This window comes from Danio rerio, chromosome 17 (genome assembly GCF_052040795.2).
Source record: "Danio rerio strain M-AB ecotype USA chromosome 17, GRCz13ab, whole genome shotgun sequence".
Lineage (NCBI taxonomy): Eukaryota > Metazoa > Chordata > Actinopteri > Cypriniformes > Danionidae > Danio > Danio rerio.
Genome location: NC_141037.1, coordinates 2585001 through 2607500, shown reverse-complemented (window position 1 = coordinate 2607500; position 22500 = coordinate 2585001). Strand labels below are relative to the sequence as shown.

Sequence of the window (22500 nt, the reverse complement as noted above, 5' to 3'; positions counted from 1 at the left end):
ACAAATAAATAAATGTTTTGCTAAATGTTACAAGACAACGTAAGTGACGACGTTGTCTTTGAAAAAATACAACGTTGTACAGACATCGCTACAACATAGATGTGTTTGTTGGGTAATGACCTAGATTTAAACAATAGTATAGGTTACGGGGACTCTATATTGCTCAGTGAGCGTCGTCTTTCGGATGAAACGTTAAACCGAGGTTAATCCCAGGATGTCCTTTGAAAAAGAGTAGGGGTTTCACCCCGGCATCCTGGCCAAATCTGCCCAACTGGCCTCCTAACCATCCCCATATCATTATTGGCTTCATCTCTGTCTCCACAGGCTGGTGGTGGTGGTGTAATGGTGTGGGGGAGATTTTCTTGGCACACTTTGGGTCCATTAGTACCAATTGAGCATCAACGCCACAGCCTACCTGAGTATTGCTGCTGACCATGTCCATCCCTTTATGAGCACAGTGTCTCCATCTTCTGATGGCTACTTCCAGCAGGATAACGCACCATGTCATAAAGCTCAATCATCTCAGACTGGTTTCTTGAACATGACAATGAGTTCACTGTACTCAAATGGCCTCCACAGTCACCAGAGCTCAATCCAATAGAGCAGCTTTGGGATGTGGTGGAATGGGAGATTGGCATCATGCATGTGCAGCCGACAAATCTGCAGCAACTGTGTGATGCTATCATGTCAATATGGAGCAAAATCTCTGAGGAATATTTCCAGTAGCTTGTTGAATCTCTGCCATAAATAATTAAAGCAGTTTTGACAAAAGCAGTTCTGACTTGGCAAAAGGTGGTCCAACCTGTTTTTGGACCATACAACATATCCTGCATATCCTCCTATTGCACAGTCCAGCTGTTGGACACAATTTTAAAGAAGTTTCAAAGAAAAAAAAAATACTTTAATCTTGACTTTCTAAACTTTTTACTGGACAACATGCACTGAACAGAAGTGTGTATAGCAGAGCTGGACGCTGTCAGATTCCACATGGCTGTATTAAACTGTGTGTGTGTGTGTGTATTCGGACAGCAGGTCAAACGCTCTAAACAACGCGTCTGTATGATGGCAGACGGTGGCAAAGGTGAGCTGACAGTGACGTGACATCTTCACCCGTCCAGCAGAAACCTTGAGCTCCGGCCAGTCAAAACACACGCTGACACTTCACTGGGCACAGCTGCTGGCACAATGACAGCTGACCGCACACACACCCAGAGATCTGTGTGTGTGTGTTTGTGTGTGTGTTTGTTTGTGTGAGTGAGTATTTAGAATGAAACTATACCTTAAAAAATCTGTAAATAAAATGCTTGATGGTTGGGAAAGAAGTCTCTTGCGGCTTGCATAAGACAAATGATTCTTAGAGTTTTTGTTGTGTTTCTAGTCAAAATATGTAAATACTTTTAAATCAAGAAGCATTTTCTAGACAAGCATAAACAATAAGGGTGTCACGATCCTCCAAATCCTCGATTCGATTACATTTTCGATTCTAAAGGCACGATTCGATTTGATTTTCGATTATGAATAATTAATTAATTAATGACCAATTAATTATTTGTAGCCTACCGTTTAAACTACCTGACCTGCATGGTCTTTGTTTTACCCATAAACAAATCATACAGTAAATGAATAAAGGCAAGATACACACATAATTACCACCTGTCAATCACTTTTTCTGCAGGACTCGTGAATAGGCAGTGATCTGAGTCGTTATAATGGCGTCGGGAAAAAAGACGCACAACCAACAAGAACCAGCCAACAGTATCTGAGGTGTTCGCTAAAATTACCAAGTACAAGTGAGTGAAAGATTGAAGCAGTCCTCTGACTGCCTGGACCTGCTGTCTGGAGCGCATGGCTGTGTGTGCGTCTGTGTCTGTGTGGTCACGTGATGTGCATTTTCAGAGGTAGAGAGGAAGGAGGGCTGCTCAGAAATGCTACACGCCACTGTGGATGTCAAATCGTTGTCGTTCTAAAATGCCATTTAAAAACAAAGACAGTGTAAACAGGGTCTGAGTGTGTACTTTTCGTGAGCGGATTTGCAACGGGGGCGGGCGGAGGGTCGCAATGCCGGTGTTGTCTATCGGACGAACCGTACGTAATACGTACATAGCAGAGCTGGCAAAACTGTGTTTTTTTTGTCGACAACACGAAATTTGTCAACATAACTCACTGGAAATCCAAAATACTTCCACACCGGCGACTTCATTGAAAGAGGAGAGGGTTTAAGCTCTGTCGACGGGTCTCCTGCTTCTGCAGTTTAACAAGCACTTCAACAAGCCTGTTTTTTTCCCGCTTGGCAAGCCAAGCTGACGTGACATGGGGGCGTGGCAGCATCGACGATTCTATTTTTTGATTCGATAATCGAAATTGAGCATAAATTTCGATAAATTTCGATTAAAAATCAAAATCGTGACACCCCTAATAAACAATTGTCTTGTTTTCAGAAATAATAAGTCAAAATGAATGCTAATAATCTGCCAAAAAGCAAAATAAACCATACTTTTGCTTTGAAATAAGATTGTTATTGGCAGATTATTTAGCTTTTTTCAAGGAATAACTCACTTCATTTTGACTCGTTATTTCTGAAAACAAGACTATATTTTTGATTTGTCTAGAAAAGGATTCTTGATTTAAGAATTTTTAGATATTTGGACTAGAAACACAACAGAGTCAAATATTATTGCCATTTGTTATTAACCTTACAACCAGAGATGGGGGACTCGAGTCAAATGACTTGACTTAAGTCAGCCTTAAGTCCAGGACCGGATTACTCATTGGGCATTATGGGAACAGGCCCAGGGGGGAAAAATGCAGATTTTAGAGCACAGGTGTCAAACTCAGTTCCAAAAGGGCCGCAGCTCTGCACAGTTTAGTTCCAACACTAATTAAACACACCTGATCAAGTTAATTGAGTCCTTCAGGCTTGTTTGAAACCTGCAGGTAAGTGTGTTGGAGCAGGGTTGGAACTAAACTGTGCAGGGCTTCGGCCCTCCAGGAATTGAGTTTGACACCCCTGTTTTAGAGTGTCAATTTAGGCTAAGTGCAAATAGCACACCTCGTTGGAATAAACTAGTTAAGCGATTCACACCCATCACTGTTTGATTGACAGAGACAACACAACTAAAGAGCGCAGCAGACTGCAGTGTGAGTGACGTATCTCGTAAGGCGCATGGCATCATCTTTTGACGCGATCGATCATGAACCCGGTTCGAATCCAGCGTCTGATGAACTCATCTTTCTTTTTTCCCCATTACACATCAGGTTTTGCCTAGTCTTTATCACAAGGAAGACAAGTAGGAATCATTAATAATAATCTATATTAAATCTATTCATTTTCAATAGTTGTATTAGTATTTTTTCTCCAAAGTGTGCTTTAAATGCTTTAAAAATGAATTAAATCTTTGTAGACTAGAAATATATGTACTGTATAGCATTTATTTAAAAAATGCGGGCAATACATTATAGATGTAAAATGTTAAATAATAATTTTTTTTTTAATACATTTTATTTAACCAATATTATACAACTATAGGGGTGCGGCTAGGTAGGGGGCCTACGAGACATTGTGCCCGGGAGTCTCTGAATTCTCAATGAGGCCCTGCTTAAGTCGCAAAATTAAGGACTTGAGACTTGCTTGACAGATATCTAAAACAGACTTGACTTGACTTGAGACTTGACTGTCATGACTTGAGACTTGACTTGGACTTGAGTTAAATGACTCAAAAGAACTTGTTTTAGTTAAAGAGCCCATATTATACATGAAATAGGGTCATATCTTGGTTGTAAGAGTCTCCAACAACAGTCTAATATGCATGCAAGGTCAAAAAACACTTTCATGGTCTTATAATCTGCATTTATTTTTACCTAATTATCCCAGCGACTCCTGTATGAATCGTCCAGTGATTCATTTGTTTCCAAACCCCTCCTTAGCGCGGAGCTAATCTGCGCTGATTGGACCGATGACAGTCTGTCGCGATTGGTCGACTGCCTTCAGTCAGAGAGGGAAATGGCCAATAGCTAATCAGCAATTTAAAAAGTAATCACAGTTCATACACGCTCGATAGTGTAGGCGTGGATTTTAGCTGCCACACTATGGCGAGTGGATAGTGCCACGGATAACCGAACGAAGGAGACAGTCGTGTACTCGCCATACCACACACACACAAAAACACACACACACCTCCGGATGACAACGCTCCCGCTTCCGCCCGCACCCGCCAGGTTTTAGCCTGAGAACCCGCTCCGTTTTCTGCCCGCCGCGCCCGGTCCCGCTAGAGCGGAGAACACAACCAAAAATCACCCAGTATACAGTCCAGACAGCCAAGCTGTCTGTATAAACACACACACAGCACAAAGCTCGTTCGTTCGTTCGCTCGCTCTCTCTCTCTCTCTCTCTCTCTCTCTCTCTCTCTCTCTCTCTCTCTCTCTCTCTCTCTCTCTCTCTCTCTCTCATACGCTCTCTCATACCAAGCAGACTCTCTCTTTCTAATTCACATAGCAATATCCGTGATATTGCTAGACAGCCCGCCCCCGTCCCAAATTAAACCCGTTACCGACCGCTCCCGCGATTTATTCGGAAATTTATTCCCGCGGCTGTCCCCGCGCCAGATTTCTGCGGCGCGGGAATAAATTTCCGAATAAATCGCGGGAGCAGAACTCTAGCACGGAGCTCCATAAACAAACAGCACGCGTCGCGTTTTGAACGTGACTTTGCACGCGATAAGATAAAATATCCAGTTAACCTGATACAGTACACGCGGTTACAAGTAACAAATCACAACTAAATACATTTGCAAGCTAGAGTCAACGAGGCAACAACTTTAACCGCACGTACTTACACTTGAGAAATGTAGGAAGAAACCCATCCTGACGTCCATCAGTTACTCTTTACTGATCCTTCCTTTAACAAACTCAGATGAAGTATTCTTTGTAGCATGTAGCTTCCAGAAGTTTCCAACTGCTTGGTTATAATGCTGAGGTTTCATCTTTGGGTAGAGACTCAATATATCCATCTGCAGTGTGACTACAATCAACCGGCATGTTTGTGTGTGTGTGTGTGTGTGTGTTTGTGGGTGTGTGTGTGTCTGGGTTTCTGCGTCAGAGGGCGGGGCCTCAGGTTTGAAATCTCCCGGGTTTGCGCGTGCACGTGAATAACTTGGTTTCGTTCGTACGTCATGGCGAAACACCTAATGAATCGTGATCAAGGCGACTCGTTTGAAGCACTATGAGTCGACTCTTTTATAGATGAATCAACAGTTCTAAACACTGTATTCTTACAGATTTAAGCCTTAGCTGGATACTTCACTTCACTTAGAGCTGTGTTACACACTACATGGAGGGGAATTTTCAAAAACCCATAATATGGGCTCTTTAAATACACAACCGTTTCACACACACACACACACACACACACACACATATATATATATATATATATATATATATATATATATATATATATATATATATATATATATATATATATATATATATATATATATATATATATATACAGGGCTTGAAATTGTGACCATTTTGGTCGCATATGCGACCGAAATTTTATCTATGCGACCTTAAAATATATTTGGGAGCATTTCTGCGAGTGCTTAAAATTGTTGTGTGCGACCAGTTTTTACAGCAAAATGTTCACCACATGCGCGGATTCGGATGTCATTCACGCGGAATGCATCTCTAAGCTCTTTGTCTGCACTTGGAACGGGAAACTCAGCGCTCAGGAATGGTTTAAAACAGTTGTCATGTCATCTTGCTGCAGTAAACAAAGCCAAGTCCGTAATGCTAGCCCCGGCTTCGCGCTCTTCTTATTGGCCCACTGCTCTAGCACTGAACGCGAATGATTGGTTAATATCAGCTGTCAATCACTCAGTCAGCGCCTTCTGGCTTCGGATGACAGAGAGCTAACGTTACTACCGCAGAAAACTAAGGCCGTACTCACACTAGGTACAGTTGCCTCGAACCGGGCCAAAGCACGCTTGTCCCCCCTCCCGTCTCCCCCGACGGCCCGCGCTCACACCATTATCGGGCCTCGGCACGCTTACGTCATCGCTGCTGCGCTGTTCAGAAGCGCTCTCTATGGCAAGCCTTTTTAGCATTTAAATCTTTGTTCTGACTCCATAAATATATTTAGAGATATAATTATATTTTGACTAGTCATAATTATAATTCGACTAGTCAGAATAACAATTAGAGATATCTGCAATTGCAATTGTACTAGTACGAAATCAGATTGGAGATATCTGCAAATATATTATGACTGACTAGTCATATTCCACCATTGACTTCCATTGAAAAATATTTGCAGATATCTCTAAATGAGTTTTGACTAGTCACAATTGTAATTAGAGATATCTCTAACTGAGTTTTTACTAGTCATAATACATTTGGAGATGTCTTTAATTCCTCATATTTAGAGATATTTACAAATATATTTGAAGATATCTCTAATTAATTTACTAATAGTCGAATTACAGTTGTAGATATCTTGAATTGGATTTTTGACCAGTCAAAACTCAGAGATATCTGCAAATATTTTTCAATGGAAGTCAATGGAGGAATATGACTAGTCATAATATATTTGCAGATATCTCCAATCTGATTTTGTACTAGTACAATTGTAATTGCAGATATCTCTAATTGTTATTCTGACAAGTCGAATTATAATTATGACTAGTCAAAATATAATTATATCTCTAAATATATTTATGGAGTCAGAACAAGGTTTAAATGCTAAAACGGCTTGCCATACGCTCTCACTCAGCAGCACAGTGGAGATTTCTCTAGTTATATCGTGTCAGTGGTTTGTTATGCAGTGACATACAGTCAAATATTTCGCCAAACAGTTCTTAGGGATGCGGTGACACGCAGTCAGATATTTTACCGAACAGATCCGCCACTTTTGGCGCTCATAAACAATCATAAAGCTCTCGTGCTGCAGGAATGAGGAGGTCTGCTGAAGGCGCGCAGCTGGCGTGCTGTGAGGAGTTTGCGTCTTTAATAAGCTACGGCAGTTTGCGTTCACTGAACAGTAAGAATGATTAATAAATCCATATCAAACAGTCCCTTAAAAGTCACGTCTCGCTTTCGGTTTCGGGCTTTGGCGCGTTTCGCGCTCACACACAAGCGTACCGCGCCAAAGCCCAAGTGTACCGCGCTCAGGCACACCTCTTCCAACCGGGCCAGGGCCGGCCAAGTGAATCGTGCCTAAGCCCGATTCAGAGCACTCACACTTCTCAAACGATCCGGGAAACGGGCCTGGGCACGGTACGGATGGCATAGTGTGAGTAGGCCCTAAAGCGCTAAAGATGAGATTGAAGATAACGCGGACAGATTTAGTTTTAGAAACCACCTAGTTACAAATAATGACACATCTTACTGGTGATCATGTGCTGAATGTTAATCCACCATCTACACTTTTCCAAGAGTAGAAGACTTCTGTTGGCTTCAAGTCCGCTATGAAAAGTCTGTGGGATGGAGTTTTCAGGTAACTGTTTGCCACATCTAGCACGAGAGCTTCTGTTTAATCCTTCATATAATCGCCAGATGCTGTCCGCCGTGCAAGGGGCAGATATATGTGAAATTTAACATCACGCACACCATCGCAAGCGGGCTTACACTGAGTAAATTAATATCGCTACTCATGAAAAGACAGGTATGGCTATTAACATGAAGTATGCATATAATAAGGTACAGTATATGTCAAAAGCATCAGTGCAATATCCGACAGCACTCGTGAAAACAGCACAGTTATACCGTTAACAGATTCATTCATGTCCAGCAGTGTGTGCAGGGCCGGTGAGCGCTCCGTGTATGCTTTGGTCACTCAGTCATGTTATAAAAATCTATTTTCTTGTGATCACGGGATTTCGTTGAGACATATTTTCCTCACGCACGCATATTTATATTATTATTATTTTTTGCTTGTTAGTTTGATTAGTGTTGATTTCAAATACAATAAATCTGTTTGTATAAATCTTGTAGTAACGGTGCTTATAATTGGTGGTGCGACTAAATTTTGGCTGATGCGCCTAAATTTTTAAAGTTATAGTTACCGATGCTACCAAGCAAAAAGGTTAATTTCGAGCACTGATATATATAATGCATTCTTTAAAAAAAAAAAAGAAAGTTCTAAGTCACGCATGCGCAGTATTATCAGCTCATCAGTTCTCAGATCGGTCCGAAACATAGGATCTCTGTACTGTTCCGAATAAAGCACTGCAACTGATTTCTGACTCGATTTTTTAAAGGGTCACGAAACACCAGAACACATGTGTTGAGCTGTTGACAGTGGTATATGTGTCCCACACTGCTAAAAACACTATTAGGACACCTATATTTCACTAAAAAGTGTAAATTGGTTGTTTTTGCGTTATTTCAAGCAAATTCGTGCTTCCGGTTTGAAACGAATTTTTGAAGCTGCGTCACGGTCATGACATAATAGCGTGTATTCCAGCGTGCAGACTGGACGTCTGTGCCAGAGTGTGTCTTATTACGTCTTACAGTGTGCTGCATTAATGCATGAGTAAAGCTTGGTTCAAACCAATCAGCGCGCTCTATTGTGCAACTTCATTAATATTCATTACTGTCACAGTGCTTAGACCAAGGACCACCACGTTGTACTGGCAAAACAAGCGTGAAGTGTTGCTTTTATAGTTTGTTGCCGTTAAGTTTCGTTTTCATTTTCTCTCTGTGAGAGCTCAGACTCACGTTTGGATTAAAGTGTACGCGATGCTCGACAACAATAACTTACGTGTCTAAGGAGGATTATTGTTTACCTGAGAGCTGTTCTCATCTCCAAACGCTGAGATCCGGATTCGCTTGTAGTCTTCTCTAAATAAAGACGCGGCTCTAGTTGCTGGTGATTGTCCTGTCTCTACAGATTTGGTAAATGAGCGATCAGTGCTCTTTGTTTATTCAGTTTGTTTGTATCTAACAAACTATTGCACCGAGTGTAAACATGTTAGCACCACAACCAAACTTTAACCTTGTGTAGGTTTTCACCGCATTTAGTGACCGGAATAACACACGCGGCTTTCTGACGCTACCTGCCGTGTGCATCTAAGTTTCCGGGAAATGCAGAGGTTTTTTTTTTCTCTCACTCGCCGTGTGGTATCAAACATTGCATGAAAAATACACGCTTAGAGCAGCTCCTCGAATCAAATATCTCATTTGTCACGAGGGGCATGAATGAATTCCCTGAATGAAAGAGCCAAACTGCAGTTAAAGTCCACCATTTAATCATTTGGCAAATAATTCGACTACAGATATCCATGTAGGTTAAACACCATCACTCTCTCCTGTGTGTGTGTGTGTGTGTGTGTGTGTGTGTGTGTGTGTGTGTGTGTATTTTGACTCTGAAACTCGCGCATGCCCAAATAGACACTCCCACACCATCCCACTTTTCTTCCTCCGACACTCCCCCTTAAACAGAGCTGGACACGCCCACTTTTCTGAATTTTTCCAAAGTAGAGGTGTGAAAACACCCTGCTGAAACGAGGGGGTTTCATGGCCCTTTAAGTAAGTGGATAACTCAGAATATTGCTTTTTCCCATGTCAGATGTAGGCCAGGCAAGTTAAAAGGTAGGTAACTTTAAGTTATTTGTAGATTAGTGTTTATTGGAAATGCTAACCATTTTAAAAGAATCAGGATTTGCTGAACTGGATCAATCGGTTCATTAAGAAGAACCACTTTAAACGATTCATTAGATTCATTAAAATGATTCATTTACTTTTCGGCTATCAGACAAAGAGCAAGGTGAAGGAAATGGAAGGTTTAAAGATTACAAGCAATACAATGCCAAGAAGAAAAGATCAGCAACATGCAGAGCAATCAGCAAGGCAGCACCTTCGAGTGCTCCAGTTTCCCCCACAATCCAAAGACATGTGCAGTAGGTGAATTGGGTGAGCTAAATTACGTCGCGCCCTAACAACTTTAGGTTCTAAAAACATTCCTACTAAGTTGTATAACATCATTTTTCAAATGTTCTTCAATAATCTTGTTCAAAATGTTTTCATGTTCAGTGTTATGTTTGGACTACAGTGGTTTGTTGTCTATTGCAGTGTTTCTCAACTGGTGGGTCTTGGGTCGCGGGAACATTTTCAGTGGGTCGCGGAGTGTGTGGTCAAAAAAAAAAACAACAAAAGTAAAAATGTGTACTTATTTTGCTTATACCGGACTTTTATTTTGTAATGCATGCGCGACAACCCTACCGTTTGACATGTGAAATTTCATTTAAATTTTGCAACAAATTTGCCGAATCGCAAGTATGACCCCGAATATGTAAAGTATGAATATATATATATTGACGACAAAAAAAGACTAAAAGCCTCAGTGTGATATGTACTAAGGTGCTCTCATAAGAGAGCATGAAACCTTCTCAATTAAAACAACATTTAGAAACCAGAAAACATTAACAGTTTATTATTAACTGTATTTGTCGTGTTTACTTTGTAATACTTCTATAATTTGATCCATTTTGTTAAAAGACAGCAATAAAATATTGTTTATTTGTAAGTCTTGGTGAATTTTTTATGATGTATCTGTCACTACTTGTTTATGTTAACAAATAAATACAAATTAATTATAATTCCTAAAATTGTATTATAGTTTATAAAAATTTGGGTCGCTGCTTGATGACCATGTACAAATGTGGGTCCCATGGCTAAACCAGTTAAGAACCCTGGTCTATTGAATAAATGGGAACACTTGACTTTACTATAAGGTTGCATTAGTTAATTGTTGGGTAATGCATTTACTATGTTTATTAGTGTCGTTGCTAGGTCGGATATGGCTGCAGCCGGAAGATAAAGAAAATGATTTATATTATTTATTAAAATTCACATTTATTGTATTTTATTAACATCTAACCCAACCCTAAACCCAACCATCACAGTGAGGTAAAAACAGTAGTTGTATTGAGTATTATTTATGTTATCTATTAAATTACCCCCCCAAAAATTATTTTTTAACACCTATCCACACCCCAAACCTAAACCCAACCACCCCAGTGCTTTAAAAATATGAATTATTGTTATATATATAAATGCTGCTATATTAATGTGCAAATCACACTTCCGGCCGGCCACATATCTGATCTAGACTTTACCCTTTACTAGTATTTGCTCATGTTAGTTAATGTTAATGGGCATTCATTATCAATGTTAACTCTCAGTGCATTAAGATTAATTTAGATGTTAATAATGCATTAGTGAATGTCGAACTATGATTAATAAACGCTGTACAAGTATTGTTCATAGTTAGGTCATGTTAGTAAATACACCAACTAATGAAGCCTTATTGTAAAGTGAGGCAGGAAAAATAAATATTTATTTTAAGGAATCTAATGCATATTGATGCATTGATGCATATTTTTATTACAGCCAAACTAATAGAAATAAGGCCTTCTGCAGATGAAAAACATAATAGGAAGTACAGTGTAAACGTTTCTTGCTCTATTAAGCAGCAGTCGGGGAATACAGTATTCCTAGAGAGAGCATTAGTGGAAAACACACTTCCCGTCCCTGCAGACCCTCCATTCACATTTCTTTATCAGCCGTTCAGATCTAAAGCTTCACCTCCTCTCTGCTTCCTGTGCTGGTTAACCAGACGCTGCTGTGACGTCAGCACACACACACACACACGTACACATGAACGCGCACACATATACACTCACAGACACACACAAATGCGCACGCTTGCGTACACACATATACACACATGCACACAAACACAAAAATAGGAAAAAAGATTGGAGAAAGACAGAAGATAAATGAAGGAAGAAAAAGAAAGAAAGAAAGAAAGAAAGAAAGAAAGAAAGAAAGAAAGAAAGAAAGAAAGAAAGAAAGAAAGAAAGAAAGAAAGAAAGAATGAAAGAAACAAACAAACAAACAAACAAACAAAAAGATAAAAGAAAGAAAGAAAAACAAACACATACATACACAAACACAAACAAGATAAGAGATAAGAGATAGCTAAGAGATAAGTGATAGACAAAGATAAGAGAGAGATAGAAAGAAAGATAAACAAAGGAAACAAACAAAAAACAAACAAACATAAATGAAAGAAACACACATACACACACAAAAAGAAAAAAAAAACTGAAAAAAAGACAAATGAAACACAGAAAGATGAATGAAGGAAAGAAAATAAGATAAAGAAAGAAAAATAAGAAAGGGAAATGAATGAATGAATGAATGAATGAATGAATGAATGAATGAATGAATGAATGAATGAATGAATGAATGAATGAACGAACGAACGAACGGAAGATGAATAAATGAACGATTGAAAAACTATGAATGAATGAATAAATGAAAGATGAATGAATGAACAAATGAATGAACGAATGAAAGATAAATGAAAGATGAATGAAAGAAAGATGAATGAATGAAAGATGAATGGACGGATGAATGAATGAATGAAAGATGAATAAATAAATGAATTAATTAATGGATGAATGAATAAATGAATGAACAAATGAATGAATGAATAAACGAATGAATCCATGAATGAATGAATGAATGAATGAATGAATGAACGAATTAATAATTAATGAATGAACAAACGAACAAACTAATGAATGAACAAATGATTGAACAAATAAAAGGTAAATGAAAGATGAATAAATGAAAGCTGAATGAATGAACAAATAATTGAAACAAAGAAATGAATGATTGAATTAATAAATGAACGAATGATAAATAAAGGATGAATGAATGAAAGATGAATGAAAGAATGAAGGAATGAACAAGTGATCAAATTAAAGATGAATGAATGTGAAATTTGAATAAGTGAATGAAAGAAAGAAAGAAAGAAAGAATGAATGAATGAATGAATGAATGAATGAATGAATGAATGAATTAAAGATAAATGAATTAATTATTGAAAGATGAATGAACAAATGAATGAACGAATGAAAGGTGAATGAATGAAAGATAAACAAATGAATGATTGGATGAATAAATGAAAGATAAATGAAAGATGAATGAATGAATGAATAAATGAATGATTGAATGAATGAAAGAAAGATGAATGAATGAAAGATGAATGTATGAATGAATGAACGAATGAAAGATGAATAAACAAATAAATGAATGAATGAATGGATGAATGAATGAATGAATGAAAGATGAATGAATGAAAAATGAATGAATGAATGAATAAATGAATGAATGAATGACTAAACAAACAAATGAATTAATGAATGAATAAATGAAAGATGAATGAATGAAAAATAAACAAATGAAAGAATGAATGAATAAACGAATGAACAAATTAAAGAAAGATGAGAAAGAAAGAAAGAAAGAAAGAGAGAGAGAAAGAGAGAGAGAGAGAGAGAGAGAGAGAGAGAGAGAGAGAGAGAGAGTGATGCATTAACAATATAAATATGTTTTCATTTGCGGCTCTGAAAGCACAATCTCTCCATCGTCTGCTGAACTGAGTCATAAAGCAGAAGAGCTGAACTCGCCTGTTCTCAGATCAGTTTCTGTGAGCAGAAGAGCTGGACAAAAGCAAAGCAAGACTGAAACTGATACAAATCTCTCTCTCTCTAGCTCTCTGATGCGTCTAAAGCAGTTTCCATCATAATACACAGCCCTAATCAAGATCATACACACACACAAAACACACACACACACAGAAGCTGCTGCTACAGTAACCCACTTTACTGACCTAACTTGACACGAAACAAGACATAAAAGAAGAAAAAGTCAATGTCACTCCTGTCGCTGTTCATCTGTGCTTCATCTAAAACTCCACATCTATAATCCTCTTAGTCTATGCTGACATTATCTTCAGCAGCTCAAACACTCTAATGGCTAATAGACAGACGGCTGCTTCTCACTCAGGGCTACTGTTTATGCTAATGAGGGAGAGATGGGCACTAGTGGGCGGGGCTTTCCCCTTCTGATGACACGTCCAAAGGGAGAATGTCAATCAAAGTGCTTCTACAGACTGTTTATATCAAGTCTGACTATAGAAAATAGAATTAATCCATGTTTACTATTTGAGGCTGGACATATTCACACACTGCTGACACACAATTTGGGTTAAACCTCGCATAAAAGTGATTTTAGCATAATAACTCCACTTTGAATGCTTCACACTTACTACCATTGTTTATCTACATTAATTAGGTTATCATTAGTTCTGTTACTATACTGTGGGTCAGTTATATCGGTAGTCTGTGTTGCATGGACAAATGAGATCTTACAGTAAAGTCTTTATATAACGCGACTGATCTGTCATTCTGAGAAACATGCACTCAGAGAGTAAATATGGGGCATTTATTTTCAAGTGACCTACAAATGATTCAAACTGAATGTGCAGGAGTTCAGAAACATGACCTCAAAATGTCCCGGGTCTTTCTGAGTTCAGGGGAAACTCCAGATTCAGAGGTGCTTCTTCAGAAATGTCAGCAGTCTTATTTACTAGTGCGAGTGGATGAGTATGCAGGGAAGCTTATTGCGCTGATCGGGCTGATTTGGATATAAGTGCCTCAACATTTCTGTGAAGTGTAAAATATGTTACTTAGGCTACCCTAAGTATACTACCTAATGTGTAGTTGTACGTTTCAAATGACAAATCCACCAGAGGGTGCTGTTTATATTTCACTAAATCTTAAATATGTTACTTAGGGTGCGTTCTGCTTTAAGTTTCAGATGACAAACCCACTAGAGGGCGCTGTCTACATTTCAGATAATTCTAAATATGTTACTTAGGGTGCGTTTTGTTATAGGTTTTAAATGACCAATCCACTAGAGGGAGCTGTCAACATTTCTGCGAAGTGTAAAATAAGTTTCTCTGGGTACGTTTTGTTGCACGTTTCAAATGTCAAATCCACTAGAGGGCGCTGTTTACATTTCAGCGAGTCTGAAATACGTTACTTGGGGTGCGTTTTGTTATTAGTTTTAAATGACCAATCCACTAGAGGGTGCTGTCAAAATTTCTGCGAAGTGTAAAAAAAGTTTTTTTGGATACGTTTTGTTGCACGTTTCAAATGTCAAATCCACTAGAGAGCGCTGTTTACATTTCAGCGAGTCTTAAATATGGTACTTAGGGTACATTTTGTTATAAGTTTCAGGTGACGAATCCAATAGAGGGCGCTGTCTACATTTCAGCTAATCCTATATATGTTACTTAGGGTGCGTTTTGTTATAAGTTTTAAATGACAAATTGACAGGAGGGCGCTGTTTACATTACAGCGAATCTGAAATACGTTACTTGGGGTGCGTTTTGTTATAAGTTTTAAATGACCAATCCACTAGAGGGTGCTGTCAAAATTTCTGCGAAGTGTAAAAAAAGTTTTTTTGGATACGTTTTGTTGCACGTTTCAAATGTCAAATCCACTAGAGGGCGCTGTTTACATTTCAGCGAGTCTTAAATATGGTACTTAGGGTACATTTTGTTATAAGTTTCAGGTGACGAATCCAATAGAGGGCGCTGTCTACATTTCAGCTAATCCTATATATGTTACTTAGGGTGCGTTTTGTTATAAGTTTTAAATGACAAATTGACAGGAGGGCGCTGTTTACATTACAGCGAATCTGAAATACGTTACTTGGGGTGCGTTTTGTTATAAGTTTTAAATGACCAATCCACTAGAGGGTGCTGTCAAAATTTCTGCGAAGTGTAAAAAAAGTTTTTTTGGATACGTTTTGTTGCACGTTTCAAATGTCAAATCCACTAGAGGGCGCTGTTTACATTTCAGCGAGTCTTAAATATGGTACTTAGGGTACATTTTGTTATAAGTTTCAGGTGACGAATCCAATAGAGGGCGCTGTCTACATTTCAGCTAATCCTAAATATGTTACTTAGGGTGCGTTTTGTTATAAGTTTTAAATGACAAATTGACAGGAGGGCGCTGTTTACATTACAGCGAATCTGAAATACGTTACTTGGGGTGCGTTTTGTTATAAGTTTTAAATGACCAATCCACTAGAGGGTGCTGTCAACATTTCTGCGAAGTGTAAATTAAGTTTCTCTGGGTACGTTTTGTTGCACGTTTCAAATGTCAAATCCACTAGAGGGCGCTGTTTACATTTCAGCGAATCTTAAATATGGTACTTAGGGTACATTTTGTTATAAGTTTCAGGTGACGAATCCAATAGAGGGCGCTGTCTACATTTCAGCTAATCCTATATATGTTACTTAGGGTGCGTTTTGTTATAAGTTTTAAATGACAAATTGACAGGAGGGCGCTGTTTACATTACAGCGAATCTGAAATACGTTACTTGGGGTGCGTTTTGTTATAAGTTTTAAATGACCAATCCACTAGAGGGTGCTGTCAAAATTTCTGCGAAGTGTAAAAAAAGTTTTTTTGGATACGTTTTGTTGCACGTTTCAAATGTCAAATCCACTAGAGGGCGCTGTTTACATTTCAGCGAGTCTTAAATATGGTACTTAGGGTACATTTTGTTATAAGTTTCAGGTGACGAATCCAATAGAGGGCGCTGTCTACATTTCAGCTAATCCTATATATGTTACTTAGGGTGCGTTTTGTTATAAGTTTTAAATGACAAATTGACAGGAGGGCGCTGTTTACATTACAGCGAATCTGAAATACGTTACTTGGGGTGCGTTTTGTTATAAGTTTTAAATGACCAATCCACTAGAGGGTGCTGTCAACATTTCTGCGAAGTGTAAAAAAAGTTTTTTTGGATACGTTTTGTTGCACGTTTCAAATGTCAAATCCACTAGAGGGCGCTGTTTACATTTCAGCGAGTCTTAAATATGGTACTTAGGGTACATTTTGTTATAAGTTTCAGGTGACGAATCCAATAGAGGGCGCTGTCTACATTTCAGCTAATCCTAAATATGTTACTTAGGGTGCGTTTTGTTATAAGTTTTAAATGACAAATTGACAGGAGGGCGCTGTTTACATTACAGCGAATCTGAAATACGTTACTTGGGGTGCGTTTTGTTATAAGTTTTAAATGACCAATCCACTAGAGGGTGCTGTCAACATTTCTGCGAAGTGTAAATTAAGTTTCTCTGGGTACGTTTTGTTGCACGTTTCAAATGTCAAATCCACTAGAGGGCGCTGTTTACATTTCAGCGAATCTTAAATATGGTACTTAGGGTACATTTTGTTATACGTTTCAGGTGACAAATTCAATAGAGGGCGCTGTCTACATTTCTGCGAAGTGTAAAATATGTTTCTCTGGGTACGTTTTGTTGTACATTTTAAATGTCAAATCCACTGAAGAGAGCGCCGTTTATATTTTAGCGAATCTTAAATATGTTACTTAGGGTATGTTTTGTTGTACGTTTCAAATGACAAATCCACTAGAGGCCGCTGTCTACATTTCTGCGAAGTGTAAAATATGTTTCTATGGGTACGTTTTGTTTTATGTTTTAAATGTCAAATCCACTGAAATTGGGTAAGCTAAATTGGTCATAGTGTATGTGTGTGAATGAGTGTGTATAGATGTTTCCCAGTCATGGGTTGCAGCTGGAAGGGCATCCGCTGTGTAAAACATATGCTGTATAAGTTGTTGGTTCATTCTTCTGTGATGACCACTTATTAATAAAGGGAGTAAGCCGAAAAGAAAATAAATTGAATGAAGGCAAGAGTATCTCCAGCTGAAAAGGAGCCTCCACAGCAACATGAAAAAAAGTCAATAAATTCATTTAATTATTTAGCCTGATATGTTTACTGCTCTGAAATAGATTAAATATTTCTTAAAATAAAATCTATTGTGTTTAATAGGGATTTTTTTGTTTTATACCCAGAAGATTTGTATTTAGAGCAGTAATCACAATATGGTGAAAGCATGATGTTTCTTTCCAAGGTTAACATACCGTCTGTACTGGAAGCTCCTATCCCTTAGACCAGGGGTCACCAATCTTGTTCCTGGAGGGCCGGTGTCCTGCAGATTTTAGCTCCAACCCTAATCAAACACACCTGAACAAGCTAATCAAGCTCTTACTAGGTATACTTGAAACATCCAGACAGGTGTGTTGAGGCAAGTTGGAGTTAAACCCTGCAGGGACACCGGCCCTCCAGGACCAAGATTGGTGACCCCTGACAAATTAATTGGCAATAAAGCTCTTTCTGATTCTGAAAGTGAACACACACCTCTCTTGTGCAGCCATCCCTCCTTCACGATCACCACATCTGTCGCCATGCTGGCCGTCTATCCAGATCTGCAGAGGAACAAGTCTTCACACGGGTCACCTGGACAGAGAGAATATCCGAGACATTTCACATATCAGACCAAACCCAATAAACACTAAAGCAACATTGAGGCAGGAGTGTGTGATGAACAGTCTGAACTGCTCGACCTGTTGCCCTCAGGAAGATGCAACAGGTGCATCAGAACGAGGACAACCATTACCATCCTCAACACATGCACTGACCCCAAATGTGCACACACGGACTGGCTCAAAAAAATTCAATGAAACTTCATTGTACGTTATGCAAAGCACATCTAATTGTAAACAACTTGGGTACATCTATTATTCAACCTCAGAACTGTTTACTCCAGCTCACCCTACCCTCCTCTCATTCCCTGTTTTTGCACGACTATTTATCATCTACAGTTTACATTTAGGCATGTAGACAATAGCCCCTTTCACACAGTGATACCGGTAAATATCTGGAAAATTTCCGGAACTACTTTACCGGTATATTCAAAAAAGCGCTGTTCACACAGGCGAGAACGTTACGGAATTTTTCCGGAAAAGAGCATTCACACATCCATTCCAAAATACCGGTAAATTCTGACATCATTCACCACAAATGAGCTTTAAACGGCTGCGCTTGTGTTTGTAAACATTTGACTACATTACAAACTCTTCGGATGGATCAGTATTGAGTACAACTCTAATGAAAACATAGGGAAACACTTTCGCATGTCGAGATGTTCATGATATGTGTGTGTGCTGGCGCTATGGGCGCTCACGGGCACACGCAAAGCTTGAAGGTAAACAAACAGCGGCTTATCATAAACATTTTATCGATAATTAATTACACAGCATTAAGAAGGAACATAGAAACATTATCTGACTAACATCTAGCAGCTAAAGGTGTCTGGAAAAAATATTCAAAGGCTTTTATTCTCATAAACCGTGCGCACGTGAATGTGTCTGACTGTTCTGATTGGCTAAAGCAGGTGTCTCACGTCAGCCCGTTCTAGACAAGGACGCGCTTATTACGGCAATCTTCCTTCTGCATTCACACAGCGCAGCATTCCGGCAAATTACCGGTAATGTTACAACTTCTCTTTCCGGAAAATAGCCAGAACGAATTTACCGGTATTTTCAAAAAGGGCCTGTTCAAACATAAAACCTTTCCGGAAAATTGCCGGTAATTTTCCGGAAAGGTCTGTATGTGTGAAAGGGGCTATTGTCAAGACGATCTGCTGCAGTTCAAAGCGAGCATCATAATGGGGAAGAAAGGGGATTTAAGTGACTTTGAACAACTTGGTTGTTGGTGCCAGACGGGCTGCTCTGAGTATTTCAGAAACTGCTGATCTACTGGGATTTTCACGCTCAACCATCTCTAGGGTTTACAGAGAATGAAGGAAAATATCCAGTGAGCGGCAGTTCTGTGGGCGCAAATGCCTTGATGATGGTCAGAGGAGAATGGCCAGACTGGTTCCAGCTGATAGAAAGGCAACAGTAACTCAAATAAGCACTCGTTACAACCGAGCTCTGCAGAAGAGCATCTCTGAACACACAACACATCCAACCTTGAGGCGGATGGGCTACAGCAGCAGAAGACCACACCGGGTGCCGCTCCTGTCAGCTAAGAACAGGAAACTGAGGCTACAATTCACACAGACTCACCAAAACTGGACAATAGAAGATTGGAGAAACGTTGCTGCTCTGATGAGTCTCCATTTCTGATGTTTATATAAACATTTAAGGATCATAAACATGATAAATGACACTTAATAAACAGAGACACACTGTAAAAACTGATGAGAAGTTTCAGTATTCGACTGTTTTCCATTTATTAATGTTTATGAATCGCATTATGAGATGTTAAACGACTTTTAATGTTGGAAATTCAACTCTACAGTTTAACAAAGTGACTTTTATTGACATAATAGTTGTTTAATAAATATTATAACACATAAGAAATAACATATAGAGAAATAAGTGTGTAGAGTAGCAGAAAATGTGCTGCAGTTCATTACAAGGTTTCTGTAGCGTAATATACAACACCAACACACACAATTTAACACTGCAAACTATTAAAAATGTTAATAAAAGTCACTTTTTACAATTTTTAAGGCAAAATTTTGTCATAAGAAATATTAAGGACCCATAATGCAATTCAAAAGCACAAATAAATGGGGTAAAATAAAGACATGAATCACAAAATATAAAAAACTGCATATTTAACTACTCTGAACATGCATTTACAAATAAAATAACACACTATTATTTGGTATAAAGCCAATTTGAAGCTTAGGTTAATGTGATAAAAACATGATTAAAGTTTCAACGAATAAACCACAACAAGAAAATTTGATTCAAGGATCATAAACATGATAAATGATGCAGATTTAACAGAGACACACTGTAAACAACTGATGAGAAGTTTCTGCATTTAACTGTTTTCCATTTATGTATCGCATTATGAGATGTTAAATGACTTTTAATGTTGGAAATTCAACTGTACAGTTTAACAAAGTGACTTTTATTGACATTATAGTTGTTTAATAAATAATATAACACATAATAAATAACATATAGAGAAATAAGTGTGTAGAGTAGCAGAAAATGTGCTGCAGTTCATTACAAGGTTTCTTTAGTAAAAAGTCACTTTAAAAGTCACTTTTTTACAATTTTTAAGGCTAAATTTTTTCATAAGAAATATTAAGATCCCATAATGCAATTCAAAAGCACAAATAAACGGGGAAAAAATACAAACATGAATCATAAAATATAAAAAACTGCTAATTTAACTACTCTGAACATGCATTTACAAATAAAATAACACACTATTATTTGTTATTATAGCTTTTGCAGCTTAGATCAATGTGATGAAACCACGATTAAAGCTTCAATCATTAAATCCCAACTAGAATATTTGATTCAAGGATATAAACATGATAAATGATGCAGATTTAACAGAGACACACTGTAAACAACTGATGAGAAGTTTCTGTAGTTGACTGTCTTTCATTTATTAATGTTTATGAATCACACTATGAGATGTTAAATGACTTTTAATATTGAAAATTCAACTCTACAGTTTAACAAAGTGACTTTTAGTGACATTTATTAGTACCCTAATAAATAATATACAGTAACACATAGAGAAATAAATGTGTAGAATAGCAGAAAATGTGCTGCAGTTCATTACAAGGTGTTTGTAGCGTAATATACAACACCAACACACACATTATAGCACTGCAGACTATTAAATATGAAAAAAAGTCACTTTTTTACAACTTTTTTAGGTTAAAAGTTGTTAGAAGAAAGATTAAGATCCCATAATGCAATACAAAAGCACAAATAAACGGGGAAAAAATACAAACATGAATCACAAAATATAAAAAACTGCTAATTTAACTACTCTGAATATGCATATACAAATAAAATAACACACTATTATTTGTTATTATAGCTTTTGCAGCTTAGATCAATGTGATGAAACCACGATTAAAGCTTCGATCATTAAATCCCAACTAGAATATTTGATTCAAGGATATAAACATGATAAATGACACTTAATAAACAGAGACACACTGTAAACAACTGATCAACAGTTTCAGTATTCGACTGTTTTCCATTTATTAATGTTTATGAATCGCATTATGAGATGTTAAATGACTTTTAATGTTGGAAATTCAACTCTACAGTTTAACAAAGTGACTTTTATTGACATTATAGTTGTTTAATAAAAAATATAACACATAAGAAATAACATATGGAGAAATAAGTGTGTAGAGTAGCAGAAAATGTGCTGCAGTTCATTACAAGGTTTCTGTAGCGTAATATACAACACCAACACACACAATTTAACACTGCAAACTATTAAAAATAACAATAAAAGTTATGCTTTACAACAATTCAAGATTAATAATTCAAGATCTGTCTTAAGATTAAGTCAAAATCATAAATAAACGATCACAAAACACAAAAAACTGCTAATATCCATATAATTCTGCAGCAGTAACACTAAAAAAATAACATTCAGACCTTTTTAAAATCTCCTTCACACTCTTCCAGCATGTTCTGACTCAATCAGAGATCCAGTTATTACAACGCACCATCAACAACAACAACAAATGTGTGCAGAGTTTGACTGATAATGTGTCAGTATCACACACACACACACTGCAGAAGCCACTTCCTGTGCTGGAGGAAGGAGACAACTTTAGACTGGCATCATCATAAATAAACATGTTGACCAGTGTCTGCTGGCTGCCATCCTTTATTAATCATAAACAAAGTTCAGAGCGAGCCTCAAGGACCCAAAGCAAAAGAGCCAAAGCAAATGAGTCACCTGTGAATATATAGATATATAGACAGA

At 37.9% G+C, this 22500-nt stretch overlaps 1 protein-coding gene and 1 long non-coding RNA gene across 6 annotated transcripts in view; one reads left to right on the top strand and one right to left on the bottom strand.

The window, feature by feature from the left end:
* akt1 (AKT serine/threonine kinase 1) overlaps positions 1–22500 on the bottom strand; it is a 131678-nt gene that overhangs the window by 94113 nt on the left and 15065 nt on the right. For 2 of the 5 annotated variants that reach the window (XR_015512414.2, XM_087288443.1), the window contains exons 1-2: positions 22167–22285; positions 18088–18186 (exon numbers count right to left, since the gene is read on the bottom strand). Coding sequence is in view for 3 of the 5 variants with exons in the window: in XM_087288443.1 (XP_087144569.1) it covers positions 18088–18136 (49 nt within the window). In the remaining 2 variants the exon portion in view is untranslated. 5 annotated transcript variants of the gene reach the window in all.
* The window catches only part of LOC147839868 (uncharacterized), a 4761-nt gene continuing 276 nt past the window's right edge, over positions 18016–22500 (top strand). The window contains exons 1-3 of the long non-coding RNA XR_015513069.1: positions 18016–18566; positions 19351–20763; positions 21331–22500. The exon at positions 21331–22500 is cut by the window's right edge and continues 276 nt beyond it. This is a non-coding gene — a long non-coding RNA (uncharacterized LOC147839868). The remainder of the gene's footprint in view (positions 18567–19350; positions 20764–21330) is intronic.